The sequence below is a fragment of the Asterias amurensis genome, chromosome 6, assembly GCF_032118995.1.
Source record: "Asterias amurensis chromosome 6, ASM3211899v1".
In the NCBI taxonomy this organism is placed as follows: Eukaryota; Metazoa; Echinodermata; class Asteroidea; order Forcipulatida; family Asteriidae; genus Asterias; species Asterias amurensis.
The window spans coordinates 2,405,001-2,432,184 of record NC_092653.1 but is presented as its reverse complement, the minus strand read 5'-3'; the positions used below and the strand labels follow the sequence as shown (position 1 = coordinate 2,432,184).

At 37.7% G+C, this 27,184-nt stretch overlaps 1 protein-coding gene across 3 annotated transcripts; it reads right to left on the bottom strand.

The window, feature by feature from the left end:
• Positions 1-868: 868 nt before the first annotated feature.
• LOC139938002 (EF-hand calcium-binding domain-containing protein 5-like) lies at positions 869-27,056 on the bottom strand. 3 transcript variants are annotated; one of them, XM_071933336.1, is made up of 23 exons: positions 26,910-27,056; positions 25,597-26,369; positions 24,144-24,364; positions 23,567-23,640; positions 22,896-23,151; positions 22,053-22,342; positions 20,609-21,410; positions 19,661-19,741; positions 17,935-18,164; positions 16,493-16,649; positions 15,424-15,569; positions 13,872-14,000; positions 12,605-12,777; positions 11,907-12,000; positions 10,564-10,605; positions 8,330-8,464; positions 7,637-7,786; positions 6,069-6,152; positions 4,633-4,736; positions 3,780-4,030; positions 3,199-3,428; positions 2,465-2,561; positions 869-1,803 (listed from the first exon to the last, which is right to left on the bottom strand). In XM_071933336.1, the coding sequence occupies exons 2-23, from the start codon at positions 26,346-26,348 to the stop codon at positions 1,625-1,627; spliced, it is 4,677 nt and encodes a 1,558-aa protein (XP_071789437.1). In that variant the 5' UTR covers positions 26,349-26,369; positions 26,910-27,056; the 3' UTR covers positions 869-1,624. The 3 variants fall into 3 exon arrangements, with proteins under 3 accessions (XP_071789437.1, XP_071789439.1, XP_071789438.1); XM_071933338.1 differs by lacking the exon at positions 6,069-6,152; XM_071933337.1 differs by lacking the exon at positions 10,564-10,605.
• Positions 27,057-27,184: the final 128 nt, after the last annotated feature.

Below are 27,184 nucleotides of genomic sequence, written 5' to 3'. Positions count from 1 at the left end.
CACCTGGGCCCAATTTCATAGAGGTGCTTAAGCAAAAAAATCTGCTTAAGCAAAGAATTCCTTGCTTAGTAAAATCAGATTATCGGCCAAGACCCCACTCAATTGTTATGCTAAGTAAACAACAGCTAAATACCAGTCACAAGCAATGTACATGGCATGACATTTTGGCCAGTAACATGTGTAAAATAAGCCAGCTATTTTCGTGCTTATGCAAATTTTTTGCTTAAGCAGCTCTATGAAATTGGCCCCTGTAGAAATGATGTTATTTCCACCTAATGCTAATCCCTGGGTTATATATTTCAAAGAACAACTGGGGATATCAGCACTAGAGAAGTAGATTACAAAGCAGGATTTCTTCATAGCTGAGGAATAATTACAGCTACTTTTTGTGTGCAGAATTTGTAAAAGTCTGAAATCAGATAAAAAGCTTCTAATTCCTGGTCAAGTTAAAGGCAGTGGACACTTGGTAATTACTCAAAATAATTATTAGCATAAAACCTTTCTTGGTGACGAGTAATGGGGAGAGGTCGATGGTATAAAACATTGTGAGAAATGGCTCCCTCTGAAGTGCCATAGTTTTCGAGAAAGAAGTAATTTCCCCAGAAATTTGATTTCGAGACCTCAAGTTTAAAACTTGAGGTCTCAAAATCAACTGTCTAAACGCACACAACTCTCGCAAGTTCGATGACCGATTGAGCTCAAATTTTCACAGGTTTGTTATTTTATGCATTTGTTGAGATACACCAACTGTGAAGGCTAGTCTTTTACAATTACCAATAGTGTCCACTGCCTTTAAGTGAAATGTCTGAACTGCTGTTCACTCACTCCTACAGTACTCAAAGAAATAAATGTAAAACTTACAGTATGATTCTATATCAAAGTGGTTTCTGATTTTATTAAAGATAGATGTTTTAATATTAAAATACAAACAGTGGAAGTTCAACATTTGTTTGACTTCATTTCCTTTTGTAGAAATAATGCTGCAGTTTCCCTTCAACAATAAGATAACTTTTTAATGGCAGTTTTTAAAACAAATTCGGATGAAATGGTTTGAACTTTTCACCAGTTTCATCAAGTTTAGTATCATTAACAAACCGGAATGTTCTTTCCGAACAAGAATTTGAAAGAAAACAAAAGCAACAAAATTATCCTCTTGATTGTGTTGAATATAATTTTAAACTAGTATATACATACTAATCCAATAACAAACTGGCTTAGTACATGTGAAGTCCAAAGTGATAATGCATACAGTGACAGGTTTCCTCTTAAGGCCTTTAATATACAATCTACCTTCGTCAACAATTTTATGGATCTTTTTGTTTAATATTTTTACAAGGCGTCAAAAAAGACAGTTTCTTTTATTTAAACCTCTTTCACCAAAGTGTCTCATACTTCAGCATTTTTAAAATGATATTTGCTTCCAAAAGTATCGGTTAATTACTAGTAAAAAGCTCCTTTTTTATTGTTTCAAAACACTTTTACCTCCCCTGACAAACAGAAATATTATCTTACTTTGTGGGAAAGGGTTATAACAAAGCAGATTACATTTCTTAGTGTCACATCTTTCATGATGGATAACAACAAATTATTTACATTTCAATCGATTTATTTGCATCTTTGAAAATCACATTTCCAATGCTCCTTCGAATTTATCGGCCGAGGCTGGGGGAGTGATTATGCTTGGTTTGTGTGTTTCTTGCATCTTGCTTGTGTGCTCCAGTAAGGAGAGGCAGACAAAGGCCCAGTTGTAAAGGTTCTGGGCTGGGAGTGAACCATGCTTCGCTACGGCTCCGTGAGGAACATCTGTCAGATAAAAAACAAGGAGTCAGATGTTTAGTCTTGCAATTCAATTGTCACAGGTTCTGAACCCCATCATGAAATCACTTTGCTCTAAACCCCATTACAATATCGGATGTCTTGGGTTCTTATCCAATCATGAAATTATATTTAACTAGTTCCAATCCCAATTTAAAAATCGCTTGGTTCTAGTCCCCAATATGAAATCAGATGTCTTGGGTTCCAATCCCAATCATGAAATCAAGGCAAAATTTCATGGCTCTGCTTACCGTAAGCAAAGAATTGGCGCTTACAGAAGCAGGGAATTCCGCTCTTATGTCAAACGTATTTCACGGGTTAGTGGGAAACATGGTTTGCTTGTGTATGTGCATACCACGTTCCTAGGCATTCTTCGCATACACAGCTAGTGCAGCACTTTAGCACTTGCACAGTAAGCGGAGAATGGTGATCATAAGCGCAGAATTCGGCGGTGAACAGAGCCATGTAATATGGCCCTTGTGTCCTGGGTTCTAATCCCAATCATGAAATCATGTGTTTTGGGTTCTAATCATGTGTTTTGAGTTTTGTAACTCGGTGCCTACAGTTTTGACATAAAATGATTAACTAATAGTGTTTTTCCTTTAAATGTTCTCTTGGCTATCAACAACAGCTTTTGATAATTTCTTACCTTTGAGCCTGGATGCAATTTTACTGACAGCACCAACAGCTTCGGAGGCCGTTGGGTCAAATTCCTCGATCTTCCGTATCAGCTCTTGATTCACATACTAAGAAGAAGAAAAAGATAATAAAGTGTCATTCATATTCGTAACAGATTTATTTTCATAATTCATAGGTCCCTAGGTCTCTACAGTTTATACTGCTTCCTGTCCACCTACTTTCTCTTTTCTTTTTTTGTGCGAGGATCAGTCGGCAGAATTCGGCAATGCCAGGGCTCGATCAATCTTATAGCTCTATGTGAAATTATGCCAAGCCTGATTGTTGCGCTTCTAACATTATTTCCCCTGGTCAGTGGGCAATACAATTCATTCTTTAAAACATCTCAGCTCCCTGGGGAGTACACAGCCTGTGCTGAAAAGTAAGTAGCAAACCAAGCTAAAGGCAGTTTGTACCTGAGTATTTCAAGCGGCATAAAGGCAATAAATAGCTATGGGTCAGAGAAGTTGTCTCTTTGAAGTATCAGAACCTGCAACTGGTGCCAACAATGACTAAGGTGCTAACTAATTGGGTCTCAGAATTCATCTCTGCAATAACCTATCTTTCTGAAAGTTTGTATATACTCGGCGCCTTGAGTACCTTGTTTGGTAGATACGTGCGCTATATAAGACTTTGTTATTATTATTAAACACATTTGAACATTTGAAGTCTTTGAAATTTGAAGTCTTGAAACTTCTTTTGACCTACCTGTTTACAAGTGTTCCACGACTCCAGCTCTCCCTCATCTGATTTATCCTGGAAGAACAGCGTCAAGACGGACACCAAGATGTCGTGGATGACCTTAGGGGGATCCTTGTAACTCTTCAGCTCGGCGAAGGCTCTGGTGTTTAACTTGCCGACAGTCTCACGGAGATCCGTCAACATGATACGATCAAACATGATATCGATACGAGACTCTTCGCTTCCTTTCTCAGCCTCTGTGAAATTAAGGTTGAAGATGCAAAGACGTTTTAAAGAGAGAGAACATCAAAAATATCTTCCTTTTTCTTTAATTGAATTACCGATGAGGTGAAATGTGCATTTGGTTCTCAATATCTGGGGTGGTGTATAACAATAATAATCATCTCAAAGCGCTTCCAACATTAGTACCCCTGCTCACTGGGCCATTTAATTCATTCCTTAAACCATCTCAGCTCCCTGGGGAGTATACAGCCTGTGCAACAAATATGTAACACACTAAGCTAAATCAATCACAAGAACCATCTCCCATTTACTCCTTGGTGGAGAGAAGCAGTTTTAGTTAAGTGGTTAGCAGAGGCGAGTCTTACCCAGTACAATGGTCCTATCTCCACCCTCGGACTCCATAGAGACTTCACGATGAGCAGCTTGGAGGAGTTTCAACATCCTCTGTACTTCCTTATTCTCATGTCCGGCTAACTGCTTCAAGTCACCGATGCTAAGATCAATCAGTGCTACAGCACGACCATCTGGATCTCTGAGCGGGAAGGCGGTATGGCGCTGACCGTAAGCATCGGCTGTTACTGTGTCCGAGTTGTCCACACACTTGAAGAGGTAGTCCCTTTACGAACCAAAAAAATTGAAGTTTAGAATCTGGGGCTAACTTCATCAAGCTGTATAGCAGAAAATATTGCTTAGCAATTTTTTTTGCTAAGTGACAAATGAGTGGGGTATCAGCTGTAACAATGTAAAGTGTACCTAGTAGGTCACTGTGATCTGTTGGAAGTTTTCAACAGCAGTTTTTGTTATGCATGCTATGATGGCTAAAACAAACACTACACTGATTTGGGAAGAATATGGGTATGAACAGCTCAAGAAAACGTCTTCATTTACTGTGTCCGAGATGTCCACACACGTGAAGAGATAGTTCCTTCGAGAGCAGAAAAAAATAACATATTGAATCTGGGCTAAACTTCGAAAAGCTGTTTAGCAGAACATACTGCTAAGCAAATTTCTTCGCTAAGCGACAAATGAGTGGGGTATCAGTTGTAACAATGTAAAATTTATGTGTGTACCTTGTCTCCTTGTCTCCTTGTACCTAAAATGTCTCCAGTTTGTAAAAATCTTGAGAATGGTGCAAAAATGTCAAGGTTTGAGCTTTAATGGGCATTGTTTTGTTTCTATTAAGCCAATAAAACTAAATATATTTTTGTCCCTGTTTACCTGAATAGATTTTCTTTTCTCTCCAGACGTGACGGGTTTTCATGGACCGTGATATTTCCATTTCGATCCGTTGTCATCATGCGTCTCAGTACAATATCTTCAATCTTTATTTCATTATAAAGCAGGGAAGGAGAGAATGAAAGAGTGGGGCGTTAATAAATGATAGTCATCATTATCTAAGAAATCCTTTTCGTTTACAAAAGTTTATTGGTATCATATTGGGAGGATGCAATTTTTACTGCGCCTTGAACACCCAGCAGGGTGGATACGTGTGCATTACAAGTCTTATTACTATTATTATTATTACTATATAACAAAAACATGTTACAAATGCCATTAAACCAAAATAGGTTAGTTTAAAACAACTAAGAAAACTGTTTGTTAATAAAAAGTTGAGGCTAAAAGTTTGGAGTTCCAGATATGCATCCTCCGTGATAGTTTGATACAAATTCAACAAATAATAATTAATGGCTGGACGTTTTGACAACAGCAATGTCTTCCTCGAAGACAACAGAGTCTTTCTCCAAGACCTTTAGAGATAGACTCTGCTAGGATGGAAACGTCAGGCCATTAAATATTGTTGCCATTTAGACCTGAAGTTCTTTTGGTTGGTAAGCAGTTTGCAGTTTAGCTGGTTCTATTTTCACACATTCAACAAAGCAGTATTACAATTAGCCAATCTTTTCAGCTTTATTGCTTCTACATCTACAATTTATTTCAGCCTGTATTCTCTAGTTTAAAGTCCTAACGCTTAGCTGGGGCCGATTTCACAAAGATCTAAGATTGATCGTAACTGCAAATCAATCGTAGTTGCTAAGTTAAGTGTGATGTCACAATACAAATCATTATGGTGATACTGAAAATTTGTCTTGCGATTAATTTAATTGCTTTGTGAAATAGGCCGTGGTTGTATGAAATCAGTATGCAGGGCAATGCAGCATCTGACTTCCATGTAAGTAGGATTTATAACTTGGCCTAGCGAGAATAAAATCTAGAAATGTTTGCAGTAACACATATTAACAGGGCCCAATTGTTTGGCTCTGCTTATCAACGAATTCTGCGCTTACGTTCAACATTCTCCGCTTGCCCAAATATCTGCGATAGCTGTGTAAATACGCACGCGCACAAGCCAAAAATTCCCAGCTAACCTGTGAAATACGCTTGACGCAAGCACAGAATTCCCTGCTTCCGTAAGCGCCGATTCTTTGCGTACGGTAAGAGCCATGAAATTGGGCCTTGGTGTTGCTCAACTGGTTCTTTCCATAAAAAATAACTTCCAAGATGTTTATGAATGGCCACGAAATTAATGGAAAATGGCTATTCAAAGTTTACCCTGGTGGATGGATACTCGGATTTAATATTATGTTTAAACCATCCTTTTACTTTGGGGAAGAAAAACAAACTAAGACAATACCATTCAGTCTGACGTCTTTTACCTGCTTGGCCACTTCTTCATGTAAGTACCCCTGCAATTTTGTGTTTTTATTCCTCCCTCTCCTTCGTTGCATGACATTTACCTCCTACGTTTACGGTTACCATGGCGATAGAGGAAGAATTTGTTCGCAGGGAAACCACACACAGCCAATGATTTGGATGAGTAACACACCAAGGGTTAGAAACACACGCACAATTAGAAACAATAGAGAAAAAGAACAAGGATAAAACAATGAAGAAACAAATCAAAACAAAACACAATTTACTGAGTGATTTTCTAATTACGCAACTTTAAAATCATTCAACATTTTGAACAATAGTAGAAATCAACAATATTTGTTCAACCCTTTGGAGACCATTTATTTCTGTAAATTCATCACAAAACGCCACTGATTCATTTCTTTAAAGGCAGTGGACACTATTGGTAATTACTCAGAATAGATATTAGCATAAAAACTGACATGGTAATGAGGAGAGGTTGTTAGTATAAAACATTGTGGGAAACGGCTCCCTCTGAGGTGACGTAGCTTTTGAGTAAGAAGTAATTTTCCACCAATTTGATTTCGAGACCTCAAGTTTAGAATTTGAGGTCTCGAAATCAAGCATCTGAAAGCACACAACTTAGTGTGACAAAGTGTTTTTTTCTTGCACTATTATCTTGCAACTTTGACGACCAATTGAGCTCAAATGTTCACTGGTTTGTTATTTTATGCGTATGTTGAGATGCACCAAGTAAGAAGACTGGTCTTTGACAATTACCAATAGTGACCAGTGTCGTTAAAGGCACTGGACACATTTGGTAATTGTCAAAGACCAGTATTCTCACTTGGTGTACCTCAACATGTGCATAAAATAACAAACCTGTGAAAATTTGGACTCAATTGGTCGCCGAAGAGAATAATGAAAGAAAAAAACACCCTTGTCGCACAAGTTGTGCTTTCATATGCCTTGAATAGAGAAAACATGTAAAACAAGCAATGAGTTAATATGCCATCACCAAAAACACAATGAACTTTTTCTACATATATACAGTAAACATAAAGTTCCCTCCTTCCATGGAAAAGATAAAGAAGAACAAGAACACAGGAGCAAAATCATAAACTTTTTAGTAAGATGCACAAAAAGTTGGTTTTTAAGGAGGGGAAAACTAGTTTTTATAATTTGCAAATAACAGGATTTTTTTAAAGAAAATTCAAACAATTTAAAAACAAGCTTTCTTTTATCGTAACCAACCATGCAGAAAACTTGGTCACTTTATGAGTGTGAACTGGGCCCTTATTGAAATAAACTCCACTGGGTTGAAAAGAAAGGAAAACCAAGAGAAATAACGCAAAAAACTACAAACAACTAAAACAAAATATTGACAACTAAACTATTCACAACTTCAACTCAATCACATGTTATATGAGTTTTAGCATATAAAATAGAACAGCTGTAACTAATGCTATCAGAAAGGTTAGGGCAAAAGCAACAGCTGCGCTGGTTTGCGCTTTTCACATTTTGCGTTTACATCAAACTTTTTTTTCAAAACTCAAACTGATGTTTTCGCAACATCTTCTACTTATCCTACCTGCTCATCTGGTTCAACAATGTAGACATTAATCTCCAGTACGCTTGGGCTGCGTCTATGGATCCAAGCGAGGGCGCTCTCTGTGATGCGTAGCGTCTTCTTTCTTATGTCCACATATTGGTGAGCCGCACTGAAGGATTTAGCTACGCCCTGGGTAATGAGAATGTAAAAGTCATTAAGATATATACAAAAAATAACATCGATTACAGAATTAATGCACACAAGTTTTTACATTTCGTGTCCAAGCAGATGAAAGCAACAGACTCAAGTTCTAGTATTGCTGGTCAGGAAAGTGTGGGTTCGATTCCCACATCTTTAAAAGCAAGACACTCAACAATGCTTCATCCTTTGGATTTGGACGTCTTTGTCTGGCTGAGTAAGCCTTCCTAAAGCTTCCTAAAATACTTTCAGATTTTCAAATGGAAATTAAACTTTACAAAATGAAAATGGCCTTGCCCTCTCAAAGAGGAAACTTCAGGCCCTACTGTGATCAAATCTTTATTTCAGATTTCTAGTTAACTGGGGCACTTCAGACGAAATAACTTCGCAAGATGCTTAAAACCATGATCATTTTTTTTTAAAATGAAAACTATTATAAAAGATTTCAGAGTCATTACCCAAGCATTGACCCTAACTTTAAAACACCGTAGAAGTATCTAAACACTTGTTGCTTATAGATGACTTCCGACCTACCTGGAAGAAGCTGATCTCATGGGTGATAAATATGCTTTTCTCCTGAGGGTCATTCAGAGTATCAATACCCATGACGCCAAAGACTCTCTTACGATGATCCTTCAACGGAATCACAATAAACGACCCCTGGCGATCCTGAAGAGACAAAATAAAATCATCAGATTATATTTTAATTTATCAAATCAATGATTGATTGATTGATTGATTGATTGATTGATTGATTGATTGATTGATTGATTGATTGATTGATAATCAATTCAATATGGACAATGGTTTCTCTATGTTGATACTTCAGTATTCTACCATTATCATGCCTTAAATTCTAGATTAAACATGTTAAGCGTGTTAACTAAACGCTGAAATCAACCATGCATTTAAGATGGCCTCATGCTTGTTGGCCTCAATGAATGATTTCCAGGTCATGATGGGACAACCTCTATGGCAAGGAGCATCAGGCTTCAAGACAAGTGTAGTGTTAGAGAAGGCTGTCAGCATAGACCCTAGTCAGCCTAGATGGTTGATTTCAAGGTCATAGGATGCCCTCTTTGATGGCAGGCTTGCAGAGAAATTAAACCAATGTTTCCATGTTCTGAAGAACGACTTTGAAAATCTCCCTGATTGGGGGAATGTTTTCTCTATTTATGTCGAATGCAACTCAAGATATCTCGCAGACTGATGGACAAAACCTCCCTGATTGTTAAATGCAAACGTTGGCAGCTCTGGCAGTTCTTTCTAGGTCAAGCAGAAAACACTAATTATACTCAGCCAGGATTTGAACCCATAACCCTCACACAGTTGTTATAGATACACAACTGTAAGTAACTGCACCCGGCCAGCACTAATGATCTAACTTCAGCTCCAAATACCTGAATTATCTGACAAGTATTCCCCCACATAATAACCGCATTGGCGCTCCACACCACAGTAGTATTACAGTCAGAACACGTGAGAGTAACAAACGCATATGTTGTGAAATTTAATACGTTGTATGAGATCTGGGTACTACCATGCTCATATGTTTAGCATTAACATAAAGTGCCAGTCTACTCAATAGTGCATCACATTAAAATCAATCGCATAAAGCTGTGCAAGCAAACAGCAAAACAACAAGGGACAAACACCTATTCTGAGAACTAGTATTTAACTAGAGGATTGGGTCAAAATACAACATCTTTTCAACCCCAATCAGCAATGATGTTTATGTGGGGGATGGGTGGCGGTGCTTAATGAGTCAAACATGGACACACATGAAACTATATGTTAAGCGTAAATTGGTAAATGGCAACAAGAGGGATTTGTCCTTTTTGAGTTCCATAGAGCCAACTCAGACACAAGTTTTATTTACCCTGAACTTAAAGTACTGACCTCTGCAAGAAATGCAACGGTGCTTTTGAGCATTTCTTATCTCAAAATCTTGAAGTATTTGACTAATTTTGTGATAGCATTGTGTATCGTGCAAACCAAGACTGTTTTACTCATCTTTAATTATCGCAAGTTTTTATGGGAGAGTGGGAACTTTCCAACATTTTACAAATCAAATTGCTTTTTGAGCTATCTTGTAGTTAGTTTCATCTGTTTGGTCTCCCCTTTTCTTTTTTTATCGCTTGATGGTTTTATCTTTTTTGTTTTAAAATTGCTTTTAAATGTAAACAAGTAAATGTTAGTCTTTAAACTACTGTCGTGTAGTTTTCTTTAATTGAATAGTAAACCTAGTTGAACTAAATTGAATTGAATTTTTGGTGGAAATCTTAATTTGATTGCACATGTCATTAGAGCTTTTGCCTTATTTGTCAGCCTGTGTTGCGACATCACAACATCAACACCATGTCCTCATCGTTTGCAGACTAAATTCTTGTCATGATTTATTTGTGTTTATTGTAATTTACTGTAAATAGCTTGAATTCCAAAAGTGCTAGACTTCTGACTTTTCAGTACTAGAAGAAGTTTGGAATACAGGTTAGCAATAGGGAAACATAGCTTGGGTTTTGTTCTTTCAGTTGAATCACATAATAGATATTTGGAATGTAAAATTCAATGGGCCTGTAGCAATTCTCTCAAACAGAGTTTAACGAGTTCTAGATAGCAATCTGCCCACGGCAAAGTAGGGTTAGAGTACACTTAACGTCATCCTCAAAAATAACAGCTGATGGAAAAACGGTTATTAATGTCATGATGGAATTCAGCACAGCTTGCCACTTCAATCCACTACATGAATAACAGCAAACGTTACTTACTCTTGTCGGATCATACTCATCTACAGACAGCTTTTTGAATTTCTGAGGCCATAGTCATGCAAAGCACACAATAGAATAGAGTGAGCGGAAACACTAAAGATTTTACTATGGTTGTCAAATCAGTGCAACAACATTGGATAGAAATGGCAAATTTTTGCTTCACTGGATTTTTACTAAAAAAGTTCGAGATTTTCAAATGCGAAAATATTTGCGCAGTTTGCATATTTGCAAAGACTTTGGAATGCTAGGCGGCAGCAGACTTACCAGGTGAATTTTCTTTGTGTAGTCCTGAAAATGCGCACATTACCAAAAACAATGCATTTTACCCGGTAAGTCTGCTGCCACAAGCGTCCAAAAAGTACCCTATTGATAACTGTTTTTGCTCTCAAAATAACTTTGTCAAATCAATGATTTATCACCATAACTGAGTTACAATCATGTTGCACTGATATTTGACTTTAAGAAATTGAATGAGAACAAAACTTAATCCATGCTAAAAGTACACAAATAATAAAAAGCTACCCTACTTGGAAAGCTATTGAAGAACTTTTAATGAAGAGTATTAAAGACACACAAAACTAGAAACAGAATGTTACTACAACTTGTTCAGGTCAGACGTTGACTTTCTTTGGCAAAAATAACAACACTAAGAATTCTTTACACCCATCGTGGCATGTACATGAACCTGCCAACATTGAAACCCCAGAAAAAGGAACACTAGTTTTACATGTTCACAGATAGCGACGCAAAAAGTTGTACGAGTAAAGCTTACAACATGTACACATACAAGCAATATCATTTAAAACAATGTACAAAAGTCACTGTATCCGGACAATTCCAGATACAACTAAAGAGTTGGCAGGTATGCAAGAGGCAATGTAAAAATGCCTCTGCTCAGAACTAAAAGGTTTTTATAGTGCACTTTGTATGGATCTCTTAAAACTGCTTTTGCATATTTTGGGGTTTCTAGAAATTAGGGTTATTTATCAAGAGTTGTCTTCAAAGAATTCGTTTAGCAAATAGAAACATTTGTTTTCCAAGTTAATTATTTATTTTAATTTTGATTTTAATTTAATTTAATTTTTTTCAAATTTATACGTATTTTTAAGTTAAGGACCTTCTGATCTTTGCATATATTACAAAATTACCATTATCGACCTTTTAGTTCTGAGCAGACAAATTGATACATTCAGCAATGGCTGTGGCTAAATCATACTATCTACATAGTCTTTAACATAGCCATAAGCCACAGACACAGCCTTAATGTTACTTCAGGATGAGCCAAGATGACAATCCAGAATGTTTAGAAGAAGAGGGGGGGGGGGAGGATTGCTAGGTCTTACCTCATCTGAGCGCTCTGGATTCCAGAACATGATATTGCCGTGATTCTGAACACGAGGAACGTGGATTGGCTTCCCAGAATCGATCGATGTGAAACTGTTGGCAGTAAAACGGAAAAATTAAATAATGTTTAATTAGATTCTCTCAATTAGAACATCACAGAATCTCTTTCCAAAGTATGACTTCTTTCAAATAGTGAAAGGTAGAACAAATTGGCAAAGTAAATCGTTTCAGTAGATTTAGTCATAGCATGAACTTGTACCAACAGTTTACCATTCTAACTTACACGCTTACAAAACTTGTTTGTGCTCGGTAAACTCATGAAAATTAAACCTAACTTTGGGTTGAACAAAGAAAGAGCGAGATTTGACATGACCTCCGGATTAACATGCCGGCTCTAGCCATGCTGTTGGCAGTCCTACTTTTTTTGTCAGTATCTTTGCATGGAGGTACTTATAAGCTAGGTCAGAAGCTATTCAGCATATACCACTTACTACCATAAAGCCAGGGATCACACCCACGTTAACTGTTTATTTCAAATATGAAATAACAAACCACAAATTTAATTAATTTGGGGTTTGAACAAAAAAAAATAGAACTTGTGTGTAAAATGGTAGTTTTCAGTTTTTGTCTGTGTCAGATACTTCATAACCGGAGCTAAAACCAATAGCCATTGTATTTATGAGTGAATTTTTCATACCTAATTCCTTTCATGTCACGATATAAAACCTTGGTCAACATAAAGTGGGCATCGTCTGGTGTTGAAGCAACATAACGAAGACAAGTTGGACCACGGGTTGGGTACGAATCGTTACGCTCTAACATTGATATATTAGCACTGATGCGTTTACCTCGGCCATGCTGCTCTGCATCCTGTCATAGTGAAACACAAGAAATTTTAGAAATTGTTTTAACTGCCTCCACCTACCGGGCAATCTCGGTGGTCTAGTTGGTAAGACACTACTCTATAATTGCAATGGTTGTAGGTTTCAATCCCATCCAAGTAATATGCCTGTGATTTTTTCATAGAGCTCGGGAAAGTACTGATTATACAGTACTAACACACATCAGTGTATATGTATATGGGTAAAACCAAAATTATTGTTGTCTTAATTTTCTTGTTTGTGTACTTTGTGTACTTGTTGCTGCACCCTGTCATAAAAAGCTTGTGGGTGAAAAATACTTTAAGTTAATGTTGCACAGGCTGCATATTCCCCACCAGGGAGATGAGATGGTTTAAGGAGTGGTTTAAGGCCCAGTGACCAGGGGTAATAATGTGAAGCGCTTTGGGACGCCCTCCGGGTGTGAAAAGCGCTATATAAAAACGGGTTGTTATTATTATTATTGTTTGTTATTTTGTCAACAAAATGCTGTTTTACAAGCAAAATTATAAATTTAAGTCACCTTAGTTCAATACAGTTTCTACTTGTTCAGAAAACAGGGAAAAAAGAGCTCTATTACATTCTAGAAAGGGTACAGCAATTTCCCTCTGATACGAGGCACTTCTATGAGGGAAAATGTCAGTTTTGAACTTTGAAAAGGGCACCACAGCAAAAGCACAGGGCACCATGGTAATAGGCCTTTATCACAGTGTGGTCATCTTGATTCTACTCCATTGTAACCAAGCTGAGGCTGGTGCCATGCGCAATGAATGTTAGCATTCATTACTGTTATTGTAAACAGGGAGCATGACCAAGATGGTGACAGCGTGATAAAGGTCTATGGACCGATCCGGCCTATCAATCAAACTGTGCGCGTTCACCCATTTGACCAATCACAGCAATGATTGTGGTCGGACAAACTCGGTCATGCGTGCGCGTATGTTTGGCATGCGCGGCAGAATCGTGCAGAATGTCATTGGGAGTGTTCGTACACTTGTCTTGCTCACGTGCGCGGTGGGCGGTGCAGAGGGTTATTTCAAAGCCTGCATCAATAAGTATATATCCAATGAATCTATTGATCCATACCTTATAGAGTGAATTGAAGACACATTTATAGACTGGTTGAAGACTTGCTCCACTGGTATGAGCCGATGATATGATCATACTTAACCATTTCTTACGAGCTTGGCCACGTATACGTTCCTCGTAAGATCTCTGTCATAAGTGGAAAATAAAATGCAAATTTTGTTTAATTGACAGGATTTGTTGAAAGTTAGTTTTACTTTACAGACATTTCGATTTAATAAAACACTGTTGAGAAAGTTCAATAACTGAAAATAAGTAATGGCCTGGCTATTTTTTTGCATTTAAACCATAGGTCCTTTTGGTTGGTAAGCAGTTTCCAACAGTAAATTTGTTTTCTCAAAGTTAAAAAACTTCAAGAAAATGTTTTTTTCCATCACAAGAAATAGAATCATCAAAAAACATCCACTCATTCAAAGTTTTCTCAGAAATAAATGAAAGGACCTTGAGGACAAAACCTATTAATTACAAAAAACCTGAAAAGTGGTAAATAAGTGTCTGAATGAATCAAAGTACCTATACAAAATATTGATATTTAAAGGCAGTGGACACTATTGGTAATTGTCAAAGACTAGCCTTTACAGTTGGTGTATCTCAACATATGCATAAAATAACAAACCTGTAAAAATTTGAGCTCAATCGGTCATCGAACTTGCAAGATAATAATGGAAAAAAATACCCTTGTCACACGAAGTTGTGTGCGTTTAGACCTCAAGTTCTAAACTTGAGGTCTCAAAATCAAACTCGTGGAAAATTACTTCTTTCTCGAAAACTACGTCACTTCAGAGGGAGCCGTTTCTCACAATGTTTTACACCATCAACCTCTCCCCATTACTTGTCACCAAGAAAGGTGTTACGCCAACAATTATTTTGAGTAATTACCAATAGTGTCCACAGCCTTTAAATACCAGCCCTGGTAAAAACATTTTACATGCTAAAATAATTTTTGTCTCCCGGATAAAACTATTTTTTGTGACATTGTTTTGCTCATTTCTCAAAAACTACAGCACCTCAGCAAGTAATACTTTGAGGGCAGCTTTTAGGCCTATACCGTCATTATCTTCAAACGGTGTAAGTTTAATGTCAATCTGTGGACATTGTGTTCTGTGTTACAAAAAATTACCCAAACCCTTTAAAGGCAGTGGACACTATTGGTAATTACTGAAAATACTTATTAGCATAAAACCTCACTTGGTAACGAGTAATGGGGAGAGGTTGATGGTATAAAACATTGTGAGCAACGGCTCCCTCTGAAGTGACATAGTTTTCGAGAAAGAAGTAATTTTCCACGAATTTGATTTCGAGACCTCAAGTTTAGAACTTGAGGTCTCGAAATCAAGCATATGAAAGTACACAACTTCGTGTGACAAGGGTGTTTTTTTTCTTTCATAGTTATCTCGCAACTCTGACGATCAATCAAGCTCAAATTTTCACAGGTTGGTTATTTTATGTACATGATGACATACACCAAGTGAGAAGACTAGATTTTGACAATTACCAATAGTGTCCACTGCCTTTAAGGATATTATGTATTACATCAAAGAGATGAAATTACCTCGATACTGGTCATCAAGAATTCAATTAAAGGATCAAAGTTATCCTCCCCTCCTGGTAACATGGTACAGACCGCCTCGATGTACGCCTTGAAGTCACGCTTACTCAAACGATTGTCATAATCTTCTTTCTGCATGATTGCCTTGGCTGAATTATAAAAAGACAAGATCAAAGTTTTGTTATTTTTGTCCTGATGCCTCAAAGAGAAGGTTGGGTTCTTTCATATTTGCAGACTTCCAGAATAAACTATAAAACACCAGAGTAAAGTAAACACAATCAAACAAATGGCATTGCTTGCCACATCTCTTTATACAGACTGTGCAAGTCTCTAACTTCCGGGACCATTGTGGTCCCAACCTTATGGAGTTTTACGTTGGGGAGATTTTGTTTCGGCCATTACTTTAGTTTAACGTAATTTATGACCATAAAAATTACAAATGTTGTTGAAAACGTAATACTAATTCACAACATATACAAAAGTAAAAATAAATTCAGCAAAATAATGAAGAAAAACTTGACCTCAGGTCAGGTTACTTGATTTTTTTATAGAATTGTGCCCATCTTGCACTCTATTTAATCCTCAGCCAGATCCGTCTTCGTTGGAAAGACAAGGGCCCACTTTTATAGGGCTGCTAAACAGTAAGCAAATTTTTGGGAAAAAACTATAGCAGAAAAATTTGCTTTAAAAGCAAAAGCATATTTCACAGGTTGCGGGAAGATTAGTCAGCCAGCTTGCACATTTTTGTTGTTGTATGTATTGTTTTTTTGTTCTGCGCCTCGGAATAGGGTCTTGTACGCTAGATAGATGGCGCATTATAAATGCATTATTATTATTATTATTACATTCACTATGGATTTACATTGTCATACCATTCATTTTCGTTCAGTAAGCACCCAAAGGTAAGCATGCCTTTTCGTGTGCTAACAGTTAGCATCGCTATAAAATTGAAATCGCACAGTAAGCACAAAATAGGCCAGTAAGCAGCTTTATGAATCTGGGCCCTGGTCAAAAATCTGTTCTAAATAATGAAGTTATCAATAACATTAACATTAATGGTATTATAAAATACCTTTTTGCATAATCTTAGACTCCATATTTTCTTTGAATTTGCTCATGACAGAATGGAGTTCCTCCAAGTCTAGATATCCAGATCCATCGTTGTCCCACTTCTCAAACAACTGCTCAAGAATTAGTTTACGCTTAGCAGACTGCGCCTCGTGACGAGCCTGAAGGATGAAACAAAGATGATTTGATTTGGATTAAATTGATGAAACAGAGATTATCTAATAGGATTAAATTGATAATATTGTTTGTTTGTTTGAACTTTGAAAATGCAAAATATGGACCAAAGACTGCGAAAACATACAACTCAATTAATCAGAAAATATTTGAAAGCAGACTAACTTTTATTCCAACCTCGAGTTAACTTTATACTAGCTACACCAATATCTAAGTTGTAATTTACAATGTAGATAAAGTGTTTTCATATTGTTGTATTGTTCTTTTTTTTGATTTGTTATTGTATGAATGGGGAACTCTACAATGTATTCGACAAGCTGATGTTTCTTGGAGACCTCCATCCTCACACAAAATCCTGAAGTCCTGATTATTTCCTAATTATACTTTATATACCAGCTATGCCATTATCTAAGTTGTAATTTAATTGTAATAGTGTTTTCATATTATTGTATTGTTCTTTGTTTTGTTATTGTACGAGTGGGGTCTCTACTCCACAAGCTGATACTTCTTGGAGACCTCCACTAAATCCTATTTTACTTATGTTTTCCTTAATCATTATAATATAATGTAAATTATATCACTTTGCTTTGTGTGTGGGAAAAAATAAATGAACTGAATGAATGAAAGAATAAGTTACAAATCAACCAAAGTGTTTAAATTAAAACAAGAAATTTCAGCACACTGAAAACATCTTGAGAACAGTGAAACCATAAGTAAGGACAGTATAACAAAATGAAAAAGTTTTATGCAGATCTTGGCCCAATTTCAAAGCGCAAATTTGTGTGCTTACTGTAGCAGAAAAATTAGCTAAGGTGCAAGCGTATTTCACAGGTTAGCAGAAGAATTACGCTTTAACCATGGATTTGCATTGTGACCACAGACGTCATATATTTTTGTGCGGTTAGCCTGGGAAGGTTAGCATGCCATTCTTGTGCTTACGGTTAGCAGCGCTATGAAATGGAAATCGCACAAAATCGGCCGCTAAGCAGCACTATGAAATTGGGCCCTTAACCCCAAAAAGGGTCCCGAGGCGCTTCACAGAGGTTAAAAATATTAAGCAAATACAGACCAATTTAAGAAAACAGATTAAACATGCTTAAGAAAATTACAAACAACCAAAGACAATTATTAAAAAGTTAATAAAAAATGCAGGGTAACGCTCCTATTTTAATCTGCTAAGAAAGTTTGAGAAGCTTTATGAACCTGGGCCCTAGAGGCTATAGGTTCAAATCAGTTTCTGTTCACCACAAAATTCTTAATGAAAGTCGTTACCTTTTGCAATCTGAGGTACTTCTCTTCTTCAGTTTCGACGTATCCCTCCCCTAGATACTTGATGACCTGTTGAACAACCTCCTCAGGCGTAGACACACCGAGGAAGGATTCTACTAACTGCACAAACTGGGAGCAGTTTAGGAGGTTCTCATCAAACATGCTGGTGGCTACGGAGCCAGCGCGGTGAAATGTTGGTGTCTTGGTGGGGGACTTGGAGGCACTGACAGCAACTAAAAAGTAAAGGTGGATGGAATAAAATAATCACAGGATGAGCAAAATGGGCTAATTTGGGGTTGTTAGTTTCACTAGCCAATTCGTGCAAGTTCTACTGTAGTTTCACTGAATAACCCAAACTCTGTCTAGTCACGATAGCTGGGCCCAATTTCATAGAGCCGCTTAAGCAAAAAAAATTGCTTAAGCAAAAATTTCATTGCTTAGTAAAATCAGATTACCGGCCAAGACTCCACTCAATTGTAATGCTAAGTAAACAACAGCTTAATACTAGTCATAAGCAATGTATATGGCAGGAAATTTTGGCCAGTAACATGTGTAAAATAAGCGAGCTATTTTCGTGCTTAAGCAAATTTTTTGCTTAAGCAGCTCTATGAAATTGGCCCCTGGTGGCTGGTCCATGTAATTGCTCTCGTCCTGTTTTTGTTGTGATTTCTCTGTTTTCTCTTTTTTGGTTGTATTAATAATAATAATTTTTTTTTTTTTTCTTGGTGATCCTTGATTTTTTAGTAGGTCTTTTGTGCCTTTAATTTATACTTTAACATATTTATTCTAATATTTCAAATCAAATACAGTTCGGCCTCTGGCCGTGACTTTTGAAATGCTTTTAATAAACCAATAATAAACCAATCATAAAAAGGAAGTTAGACTTCGCTAGTCGGGACCAGGCATTGTCGCATCGCTGGTTATCAATAGCACAGTGCTGAGTGGACAAGTTATAAGAAAACGATAACTGTAGGGTTGACATTACATGATAAGACCACTGTCATGGTCAAAGCAGGCCTATGTAATTAAATCACAGAATGCGTGCATGTGTCCTCCATGCGTGTAAAGTAACTAGGTGAGAGTTCATCATTCCATGTACAGCCAATGGCTTGCTTTGATCATTATAACAGTATCCCTTTAATAGGGGAATCAATGTGTGGTGAAGAGGTTTTCAACTAGTGGTTTAATCCCAACGAGGCCTGGCTCTTGATAATTTACCGAGACGAAGTCGAGGTAAATTATAAAGAACCAGGCCTCTGCGGGTTTAAACCACTAGTTGAAAACCATCAACACACTTTGATTCCCATTCATAAATACCTTTTCGGTCAAAAACATCATCACTTGTTATTATTAAAAATTATAATTGTTAAATGATTTCTTTCAACACAACACCCCTCCAGCTATGAAATGGTAGAGCCCTCCGTGCCCTCGCGTTAACAACTCCTTATAAGGGAATGCTGTGGGCGTCGCGCGTATCGCCTGATGTGGCACAACTGTTTCAGCCGTTGCTTTCGACCAAAAGGAATGAAGAAACTGTCTTATAAGAACAGGTGCAAGGTCGCGTGTCACGTCCATGAATTAACACTTTTTATCGGTCATTAACAAAAGGTTTATGCACACCCACGTGACGCGCTCTCCACCAATAGGAGTAGAGAAACTGTCTGGGGTATTTATAAATACTTAGTAGAACAAAATTAATACCAGAATAAACTATGGTTTCATACCATACCTGTTTTAGCACTTTGTTTATCGCTCACAGCTGTGGCAGGCTTATCAATTGTTTCTTCAGGTTTTGCCTCAGGTACAGTTTCTACAAACAAAATAAATGGAAAAAAATCAGCACAATTTTCAATCAAATTATCATGATTTAAGACAATTGGTTAAGCAAAGAATGTCACCCATGGTCCTCCGTTAAAAACCCACTGACACCATTTCAACAAAACATTTTAAATATTTTTTTGTGTTTTTGCTCCCAGGGGGAAATAAAAATTCAAAATTTTCAGTGTCTAAGTGAACTACTCCAACAAACTTTTCAAATGAGAAGTGCTCCGAGAGTATTAAATTTGGTAAAACGTCAGGGCTCAAATTTTACACTAGACCACCGGCCCGAGGCCAGTAATTTCAGTGTCGGACAAAAAAATATTAAGACAGGACAAATTTTGGTGTCTTTCTTTGTCCCACAAGAATTATGTTCAAATGTTGAGTTTGAATCTCACAAACATCTTTCAATCCTGCTGAGTATTGCCAATAAAACAGAAGAGATCAATCTTCCCTGACTCTGGCATGGTCTTGTAAACAAAATCCCGGTCCAGAAATCTGGTAATGATTCTGAGCTACAAGTCAAAAATTTTTTTCCCCGATGCCAATTTAACATCTATAAATCGTTTGCAAGACCTACTGCTAAACATAGGATTGCCTCTAGCTACTGGGCAATCTCGGGGTCTAGTTGGTATGACACTGCTCTAGAATTGCAAGGGTCTTTTGAATCCCATCCGAGTATTATGCCTGTGATTGTTTTCACAGAACTCGGGTAAGTACGAAGTATACAGTGCTAACACACATCGGTGTAGGCCTATATGGGTGAAAACAAAAATTAATCCCAGATGCAAATTTAACATTTATTAAGTCTTTTCCCTCAAATTCAAGCCCTGAACATCTTGCAAGTTAACCTCCTTACCCTTTGCTGGTGCTGGTGTTTGCTCAACAATATGTGGTTGTTCTGCTGAAGGTTTTTCTTCACTGGAATGCTTTTCTTGCTGTGTCTCATCTGCAGTTGCTTCTGCAGATTCCTGGGCCACCTCAGTTACCTCAACAGCAGGAATCACTTCAGGTTCAGCTGCGACAGTTTCCACTTTCTCTGGAGATTGTTCTTGGGCTGGCTCATCTTGAGGTTCTGAGGAAGGCTCTTCAATGGGCTTTGTGGCAGGCTCACCTGAAGACTCTTGCTCTTCCACAGGCTTTGTTGACTGCTCCTCTTCAGGTTTTGTGGAAGACTCTTCAACTGGCTTATCAGCACGCTCTTCAACTGGCTTATCGGAAAGCTCTTCAACTGGCTTATCAGAAGGCTCTTCAACTGGCTTATCAGAAGGCTCTTCAACTGGCTTAGCAGGAGACTCTTCTGCTGGTTCACTAGAAGGCTCTGCAGATGATTCCTTGACAGGTTCCTCAGAAGGCGCGTCAGACTTCTCTGGAACCTGTTCAACTTTCTCTGATGCCTGCTCAGTAGACTCTTTATCAGATGATTCAGTTGCTTTTTCTACCTCCTGTTCAGCTGGCTTGTCTTCTGGCTTTGATTCTGCTTGCTTGACAACTTCATCTTCAGGCTTTAGTTCCTGTTCTGCTGCTTCTGGTTTTGATGTTGTGTCTTCAGCTGCTTCCTCCACAACTTGGCCTTCAGGCTTTGGTTCTTGTTCTTCTGGTTCTTTAGAGGGTTCCACAGCTTCTTGGTTATCTGGTTTTGACTGTTCAGCTGAAGGTTCCTGAAAGTACAAAAACAATTACAATGCAAATTTAACCATGAAAACAAAACAAGAGGTCACATTTTGATGTCTTGTTTTTTCACAGTGTAAAAATACATCCCTCTCATATGAGTGGTAGAATCAGTCTTATTGCAAATGAGGATTCGTCAATCAAGCCAGAGGTACACAATGAAGCTTCAATGAGATTGATTATAATTTAAATTTGTGATCACTACTTGATTTCTTCGTCTTCTCACTCTTCTTTGATCAATTTTGATAGTAATTAAGGCATGAAACTTGTTTCGTCCATGTAGGTAATTATGGGACTTATGGGACGCTAGTTGGCAGCAGACTTACCAGGTAAATCTATTGCTCTCGGTAATGTGCGAATGCTCAGAACTACCTTAACAATGGAAATTTACGTGGTAAGTCTACTGCCACCTACATGTAGCGTTCCAAAGTCTCCTATTAAGTGTAAATATAACTTTTAGCATTTTTATTATAAATGTCTTCATAATCCCAATGACAAGGGGACTAGTCTTAAACAACCAGTTAAACATCACCAAACCTTAAAAGTGGTTCATGCAAATCAACCGAACCTGGAGTTTTTGACGTGATGATGTGTAAACGGTCCTAACTTTAATATTTTTTAGATGGTCTTACCTCAACCTTCACTTCTGGTTCACCAACAACATCTTCAGAAGCCTTCTCAGTGGCTTCAGTATCTCCCGTAGCTGGAGCCCCAATGTTAAGAATCTCTCCTGTTGCGGTAACCACATCATCAGGACCAGGCTCAACTGTCGCATCTTCTGTCTTAGGCTCGGCTTTCTCTGAGACTGTGGGAGGCTGTCTTGTCTTTATGTGTGGGGTACCAGGGATACTAGGGGTGGCCACGCTACCCTCAGAGATACTATCCAAGTCATCAGAGACTTCATCTAGCTCTAACATCGGCCCTGTCATGAAAAGATGAGGTTTTGTAGAATTAATCAGTCAAGTTTTTATAACAATTAGTAAAGTCTAATATCCAAAGCGGCGTTCATTGTAACACTTGTTCCATGTAGGTCTAGGTTTGTTGAAACTATAATCTTCTCCTAAATGTTCTTACATTAAGGGAAGGTTTACATTTGGTAGACACTTTTAAAATAAATGGCAATAAAAAAGTCACTTGGTAAGAAGTTCAGCAGCTTTCGATAGTATAAAGTATTTTGTGAATTGTTTTACTTTGAATAATTTGGTTATTCGAAACGATAAAATTTTTATCCCCCCAAAATTGAACTTAGACTGTGTAATCCAATTACAGATTATTCTTCCTTGCGTGGACATAACTGCTCTGGATTTTCGATAATATCCCAAAAACGCTACCATCTTTTGAAACAAAATTTTCACAGGTCAGTTATATACAGGTCAGGCATATATATCTACTTTATATAGGATAAAATCAATCAAACAGTTCCATAAACCAGAAGCAGTAAATAAATGTTCCCTTTAAGGGGTATACAAGCTTACATTTTCTAGGGTTCTGAAGGTACCTCTTCACGGCCCATGGCTGGTTGTCCCAGAAATACTCAAAGAGCCCAAGCACTCGGTGTCTGTCAATGACTCCTACACCAGCATGGTCACAATCATTGAACAGATGACTCAAGACATCGCGCCTTGCTTCTAAGATGGCTGCCATACGATAGGCAGCACCACAGCGTGATAGATGCTGTATGAGCTCATTGAAGAGGTCAGGGGTCATGTTGGTGATGTACTGCTTCAAATACTGTGGAAACAAAGAATGCATGAGTGTTAAGCTTTCATTCCATATTTAGTAACTTCTCGATCGACCATAAAAACTTACTTGGTAAAGAGTACAGGGGAGCTGTTGATAACTATGTTGATAATCATCTACAGCTGACTAATTAAACAGACTAATGCAACGCCATCTTTAAAAAACCAAAACAAAGACTGATTATAACCAGCTCAGAACGGGCTTAAGATTTAAGACTGACTATAAGTATAGACCGCCGCTATTGCAATCGGTCTATAATTAAAGACTGTCTAAGTATGTCTCAAGTAAGCCAGCTATAACGAATAGACCAGTTTAAGATGGCTAGGTACAATCCGCCCCATATATTTAGTTTAGTTTCTTCACATTTTAACCATTCCACACTTAAGAACACCACAAAATTTCTAACCTGCACAAATTCTTCAGCGCCAACTTTTCCTGTTGGAGCTTCCCTCTTTGCAAACATCTCAGTAAGGTGGGCAGCTAGAGGAAGAAGGAAAAAAAATAATTAAAAGCATTTTACTAACATTTGTTTGCAATGTGCGAGGCAAGTCTTGGATGCATTCAACATTTTTCGGGACCATTTTTGTCCCACGTACATTGCATTGATCTCACATACATTGCTCCAGACATGCACCTTTCTTAAATCAAATGAGATGTCACAAAACATTATCACGCTACCTTTGCGATGTTGCAAATATAATAAGCAACATCTTTGCAATGTCGCAAAACATATTATTGAACAAACATTTGGAAATATTTGAGATGTCACAAATATAGTTGCGATTATATTTACAACATTGCAAATATTTTCAAAGATATTTGTGATGTATGATGTCCCTTCAGGGCCACAGTGATCTTAATCAGAGCTATACTGGCAAATAAATGTTGTGAAGTGTGTGCTGTAGTCTTTGATCCAATGTTTTTATTCACAGTGAGCCAAAGACTAACTGTATCTTAAAAAATTGTACTTTGTACTGCTTTACCTTTTTGGATGTCCTCCGGCAGGCCTTGTAGTACCTCAGCAAAGGACTGCACAGCGGTCTGTAGTACCTGAATCTCAATCATGCCATCATCATCAATCAACCATTCCTGGTAGTTCTGACGAAGACGAGCCGATCGTTGAAGTCTCTCTTGGTTCCTGAGGCCTGCTTGTCTTTCTTGCTCTTCACGACGGCGTCGTGCGTCTGCTTTGATTTTGGCTAGTCTGTGTGACATAAGTATATTGAGTTTACGTCAAATGCGTTCTAATAAAAAGAATTGTGAATTTTAAACTAATATTTATATTTATAGTGTCTTAATTTAATAGTGGATATTCTGTGACAAGAACTAATTGAAAAGTGCAATATCAATTATGTGGACAATTCTGAATGTCAAGATTTTGAAAATGTTCTGAAATTAAAAAAATTAGTCACTTTAAAATGGCTTAAAGTTCAATAACATTTAACATTTTTTATTTTTTTTATTTTTAAAGTTTGCTAGGATTTGTCCGTGTGAATTCACTTAAAACCTATAAACTCATTTTGCTGTTTTGTCACACTTTACCCATTCACTTAACCCATATCACACTAATCTCTTTATTTCATGTTTCGTGTGACACTTGTGTCCTTAAGACACTTAACCATTGCTTCGTCCTTCGGAAGGGACGTAAAGCCGTTGGTCCCATGTGTTGTGTAACCCAGTTCACTTATCGAAAAAGAGAAGGGGTTCCCCCGGTATTCCTAGTTGTGGCTGCTGATATGCGCCGTAGCACCTTGTATTATGTAAAAACCATTACATGGTGCTAATAAGGATTCTCATAGGTCTCATAGTTTAAAAAAACTTCGTCCCATCACTCACCTTGCAGTAAAAAAACATTAGTACGGTTATTATCTATTATTATTATTATTATTATACTGGTTATAAGAGTACAAAGAAAAACAGTAACTTCGTGTAAGCTTGGGCAATATCACAATATTATCGAATATCGCGATATTAATTTGGAAACGATTTCGATATCGGTTCGATTTGGTTTTAATCGTAATATCGATATATCCCGATATCGATTTAGTATCGCAATATCGCAATGTATTTCCTAGCTAAGACATCTTGCACCCCATAGGTTTGGAGTAAAACCAGAACAATAGATCATTATAACACCTCTCTTATGCTATGATTGTCTCTTCTACAACTTTCACTGGGAGTTTGAAGACTGATGATGTCAAATTTAATTAATCGCGATTAAATCGAATATCGCGATATATTATCGGCGATATATCGTGAATAAAATAATTCGCTATCGCCCAAGCTTAACTACGTGTTCATCTATGTAGTTTTCTGTAAATAGGTGTTTTTAAAGCGTCTGGTGTTCTCCCGGAAATCCCATAGTTGAAACTTCACTCATAAAAACAGGTGCAAAACAATTCAGAAGTCTTACTATTAGCACATTCAAAATCTCACCTGTTGTCTTCAAATGAGAAGACATACTTCTTTAATTCCTCAGTAACCTCTCTAAGTCCACGGATATAAGGAGAAGCTTCTGGGAAGTTACTGTAGCGAGGGTTATTCCTCATCAGATACTGGGCCAGAAAATTCACCGGATTAAAGTTCGGACTGGCTTCATTTTTCTCAGTTAGGCCTTTTTTCTCTGCCTCGAGGAGCAGTTTTTCAATACCGAGGATCAAAGTCGGAAGAAGTTTATCCAGAAGATAAGCACGTGCATCGACTGTGACGTTGTTCTCGTTCAACCACTCCATAGCAAGGCTATCAATAGGTATACGCCTTGCAAGACGTTGCTTTTCTTCTTTTGCGGTGTGGACACGAAGTCTCTTCTCTTCTTTCCTCTGAAGATATTTCTCCCTGACTCTTTGTTCATGAAACCGCTTCCACCGTCTCACGGCCGTCTTGACCATTGGTGCGAGAAACTCGGACATCTCAGTTTTCTGTCTTAACGAGCGGACAGATGGAGGGCGCTCATGAAGAGGGCTGATGGCTCCGTCTGAGGGCCGGGTTGATGGAGGGTGTGGAATCCGCCCCCCGGATGATGAACCATGTCTGGAATTAGGGCGGGGACTTGTTCTCTCTGAGACTTGAAACCCGACTCGAGATGAGGGGCGGGAACCACCTTGTGATGGGGGTCTTGGATCTGAGTACATCCTACGACTCATTCCTGCCGAGCCTGGATTAGGGCTAACTGTCTGTATATCTGCCATTTTATCTGTTTCGCTTCAATCCTGCAAATGTGACATTAATTTAAAAAATAAAATTAAGTAAAAACAATGTTTCTGAACTCTTCAGAAACCATTACTGCTGCAAACAGCCTTTTATTTATTGCAGTTTAGTTAGCAGACAAAACAATTTCTTTTTGATGTCCGTTAATGAACAACATAATTTTGAATGTTTTTTATTAAATTATTTTATTTAGTGCAACGTCTTCAGTTATAAAAATAAATCCCCTACTTTTAAAATAAACTACACAAATAAATTGATAAACATTTAACTTATAAGGAAGAAAATCACTGCACAAACACACATATGCACACACACACTGTGTCTTGGTGTGGTAACAAACACATCCAGTAATCAGTGGGAAAGGGAGGGGGTGGTGGAGGGTCGACTGGTCTCAAAATGTTTTTCTTTACTTTTTTAGTGAACGCAAGTCAAGTAATAAGTATGAATGAAGCGACTGATTCTCCTCGGACCTCGCTTGCGTGTCCGATCCCAAAAAAATCTAATCATTGCAGTACAAATGTCTTCAGCCATCAATTACTCACCTTTAAGTTAGTATCCAATAAATCACTCGTCTTCTCTGACAATCTTTTAAAAAAGAAGAAATTCTACATTCTGATATTTAGGCCTAAAGCCTACCGTTAGCGAGCGATCGCAAAGTTTAGTCCCTTCTTCACAGATTCACGTTTGTTGTTGCCATGGTGGTACACCATCGTGAGCATGCCTGGTGACCTTTACTTTATAAATATTCATAATGAAAGAAATTTCTGCGACCCTTGACCCAGATAAGCAGACTGGTGTCCGTCAACAGGTATACGCA

Coding starts and splice junctions, on each gene's coding strand:
- LOC139938002 (XM_071933336.1), bottom strand. CDS start 26,348: ATGGCAGATATACAGACAGTTAGCCCTAATCCAGGCTCGGCAGGAATG. Junction 19,742..20,608: donor AACACCAGCACCAGCAAAGG/GTAAGGAGGTTA, acceptor TTTTGTTTGTAG/AAACTGTACCTGAGGCAAAA. Junction 10,606..11,906: donor ATCCAGAGCGCTCAGATGAG/GTAAGACCTAGC, acceptor CTATGGCCTCAG/AAATTCAAAAAGCTGTCTGT.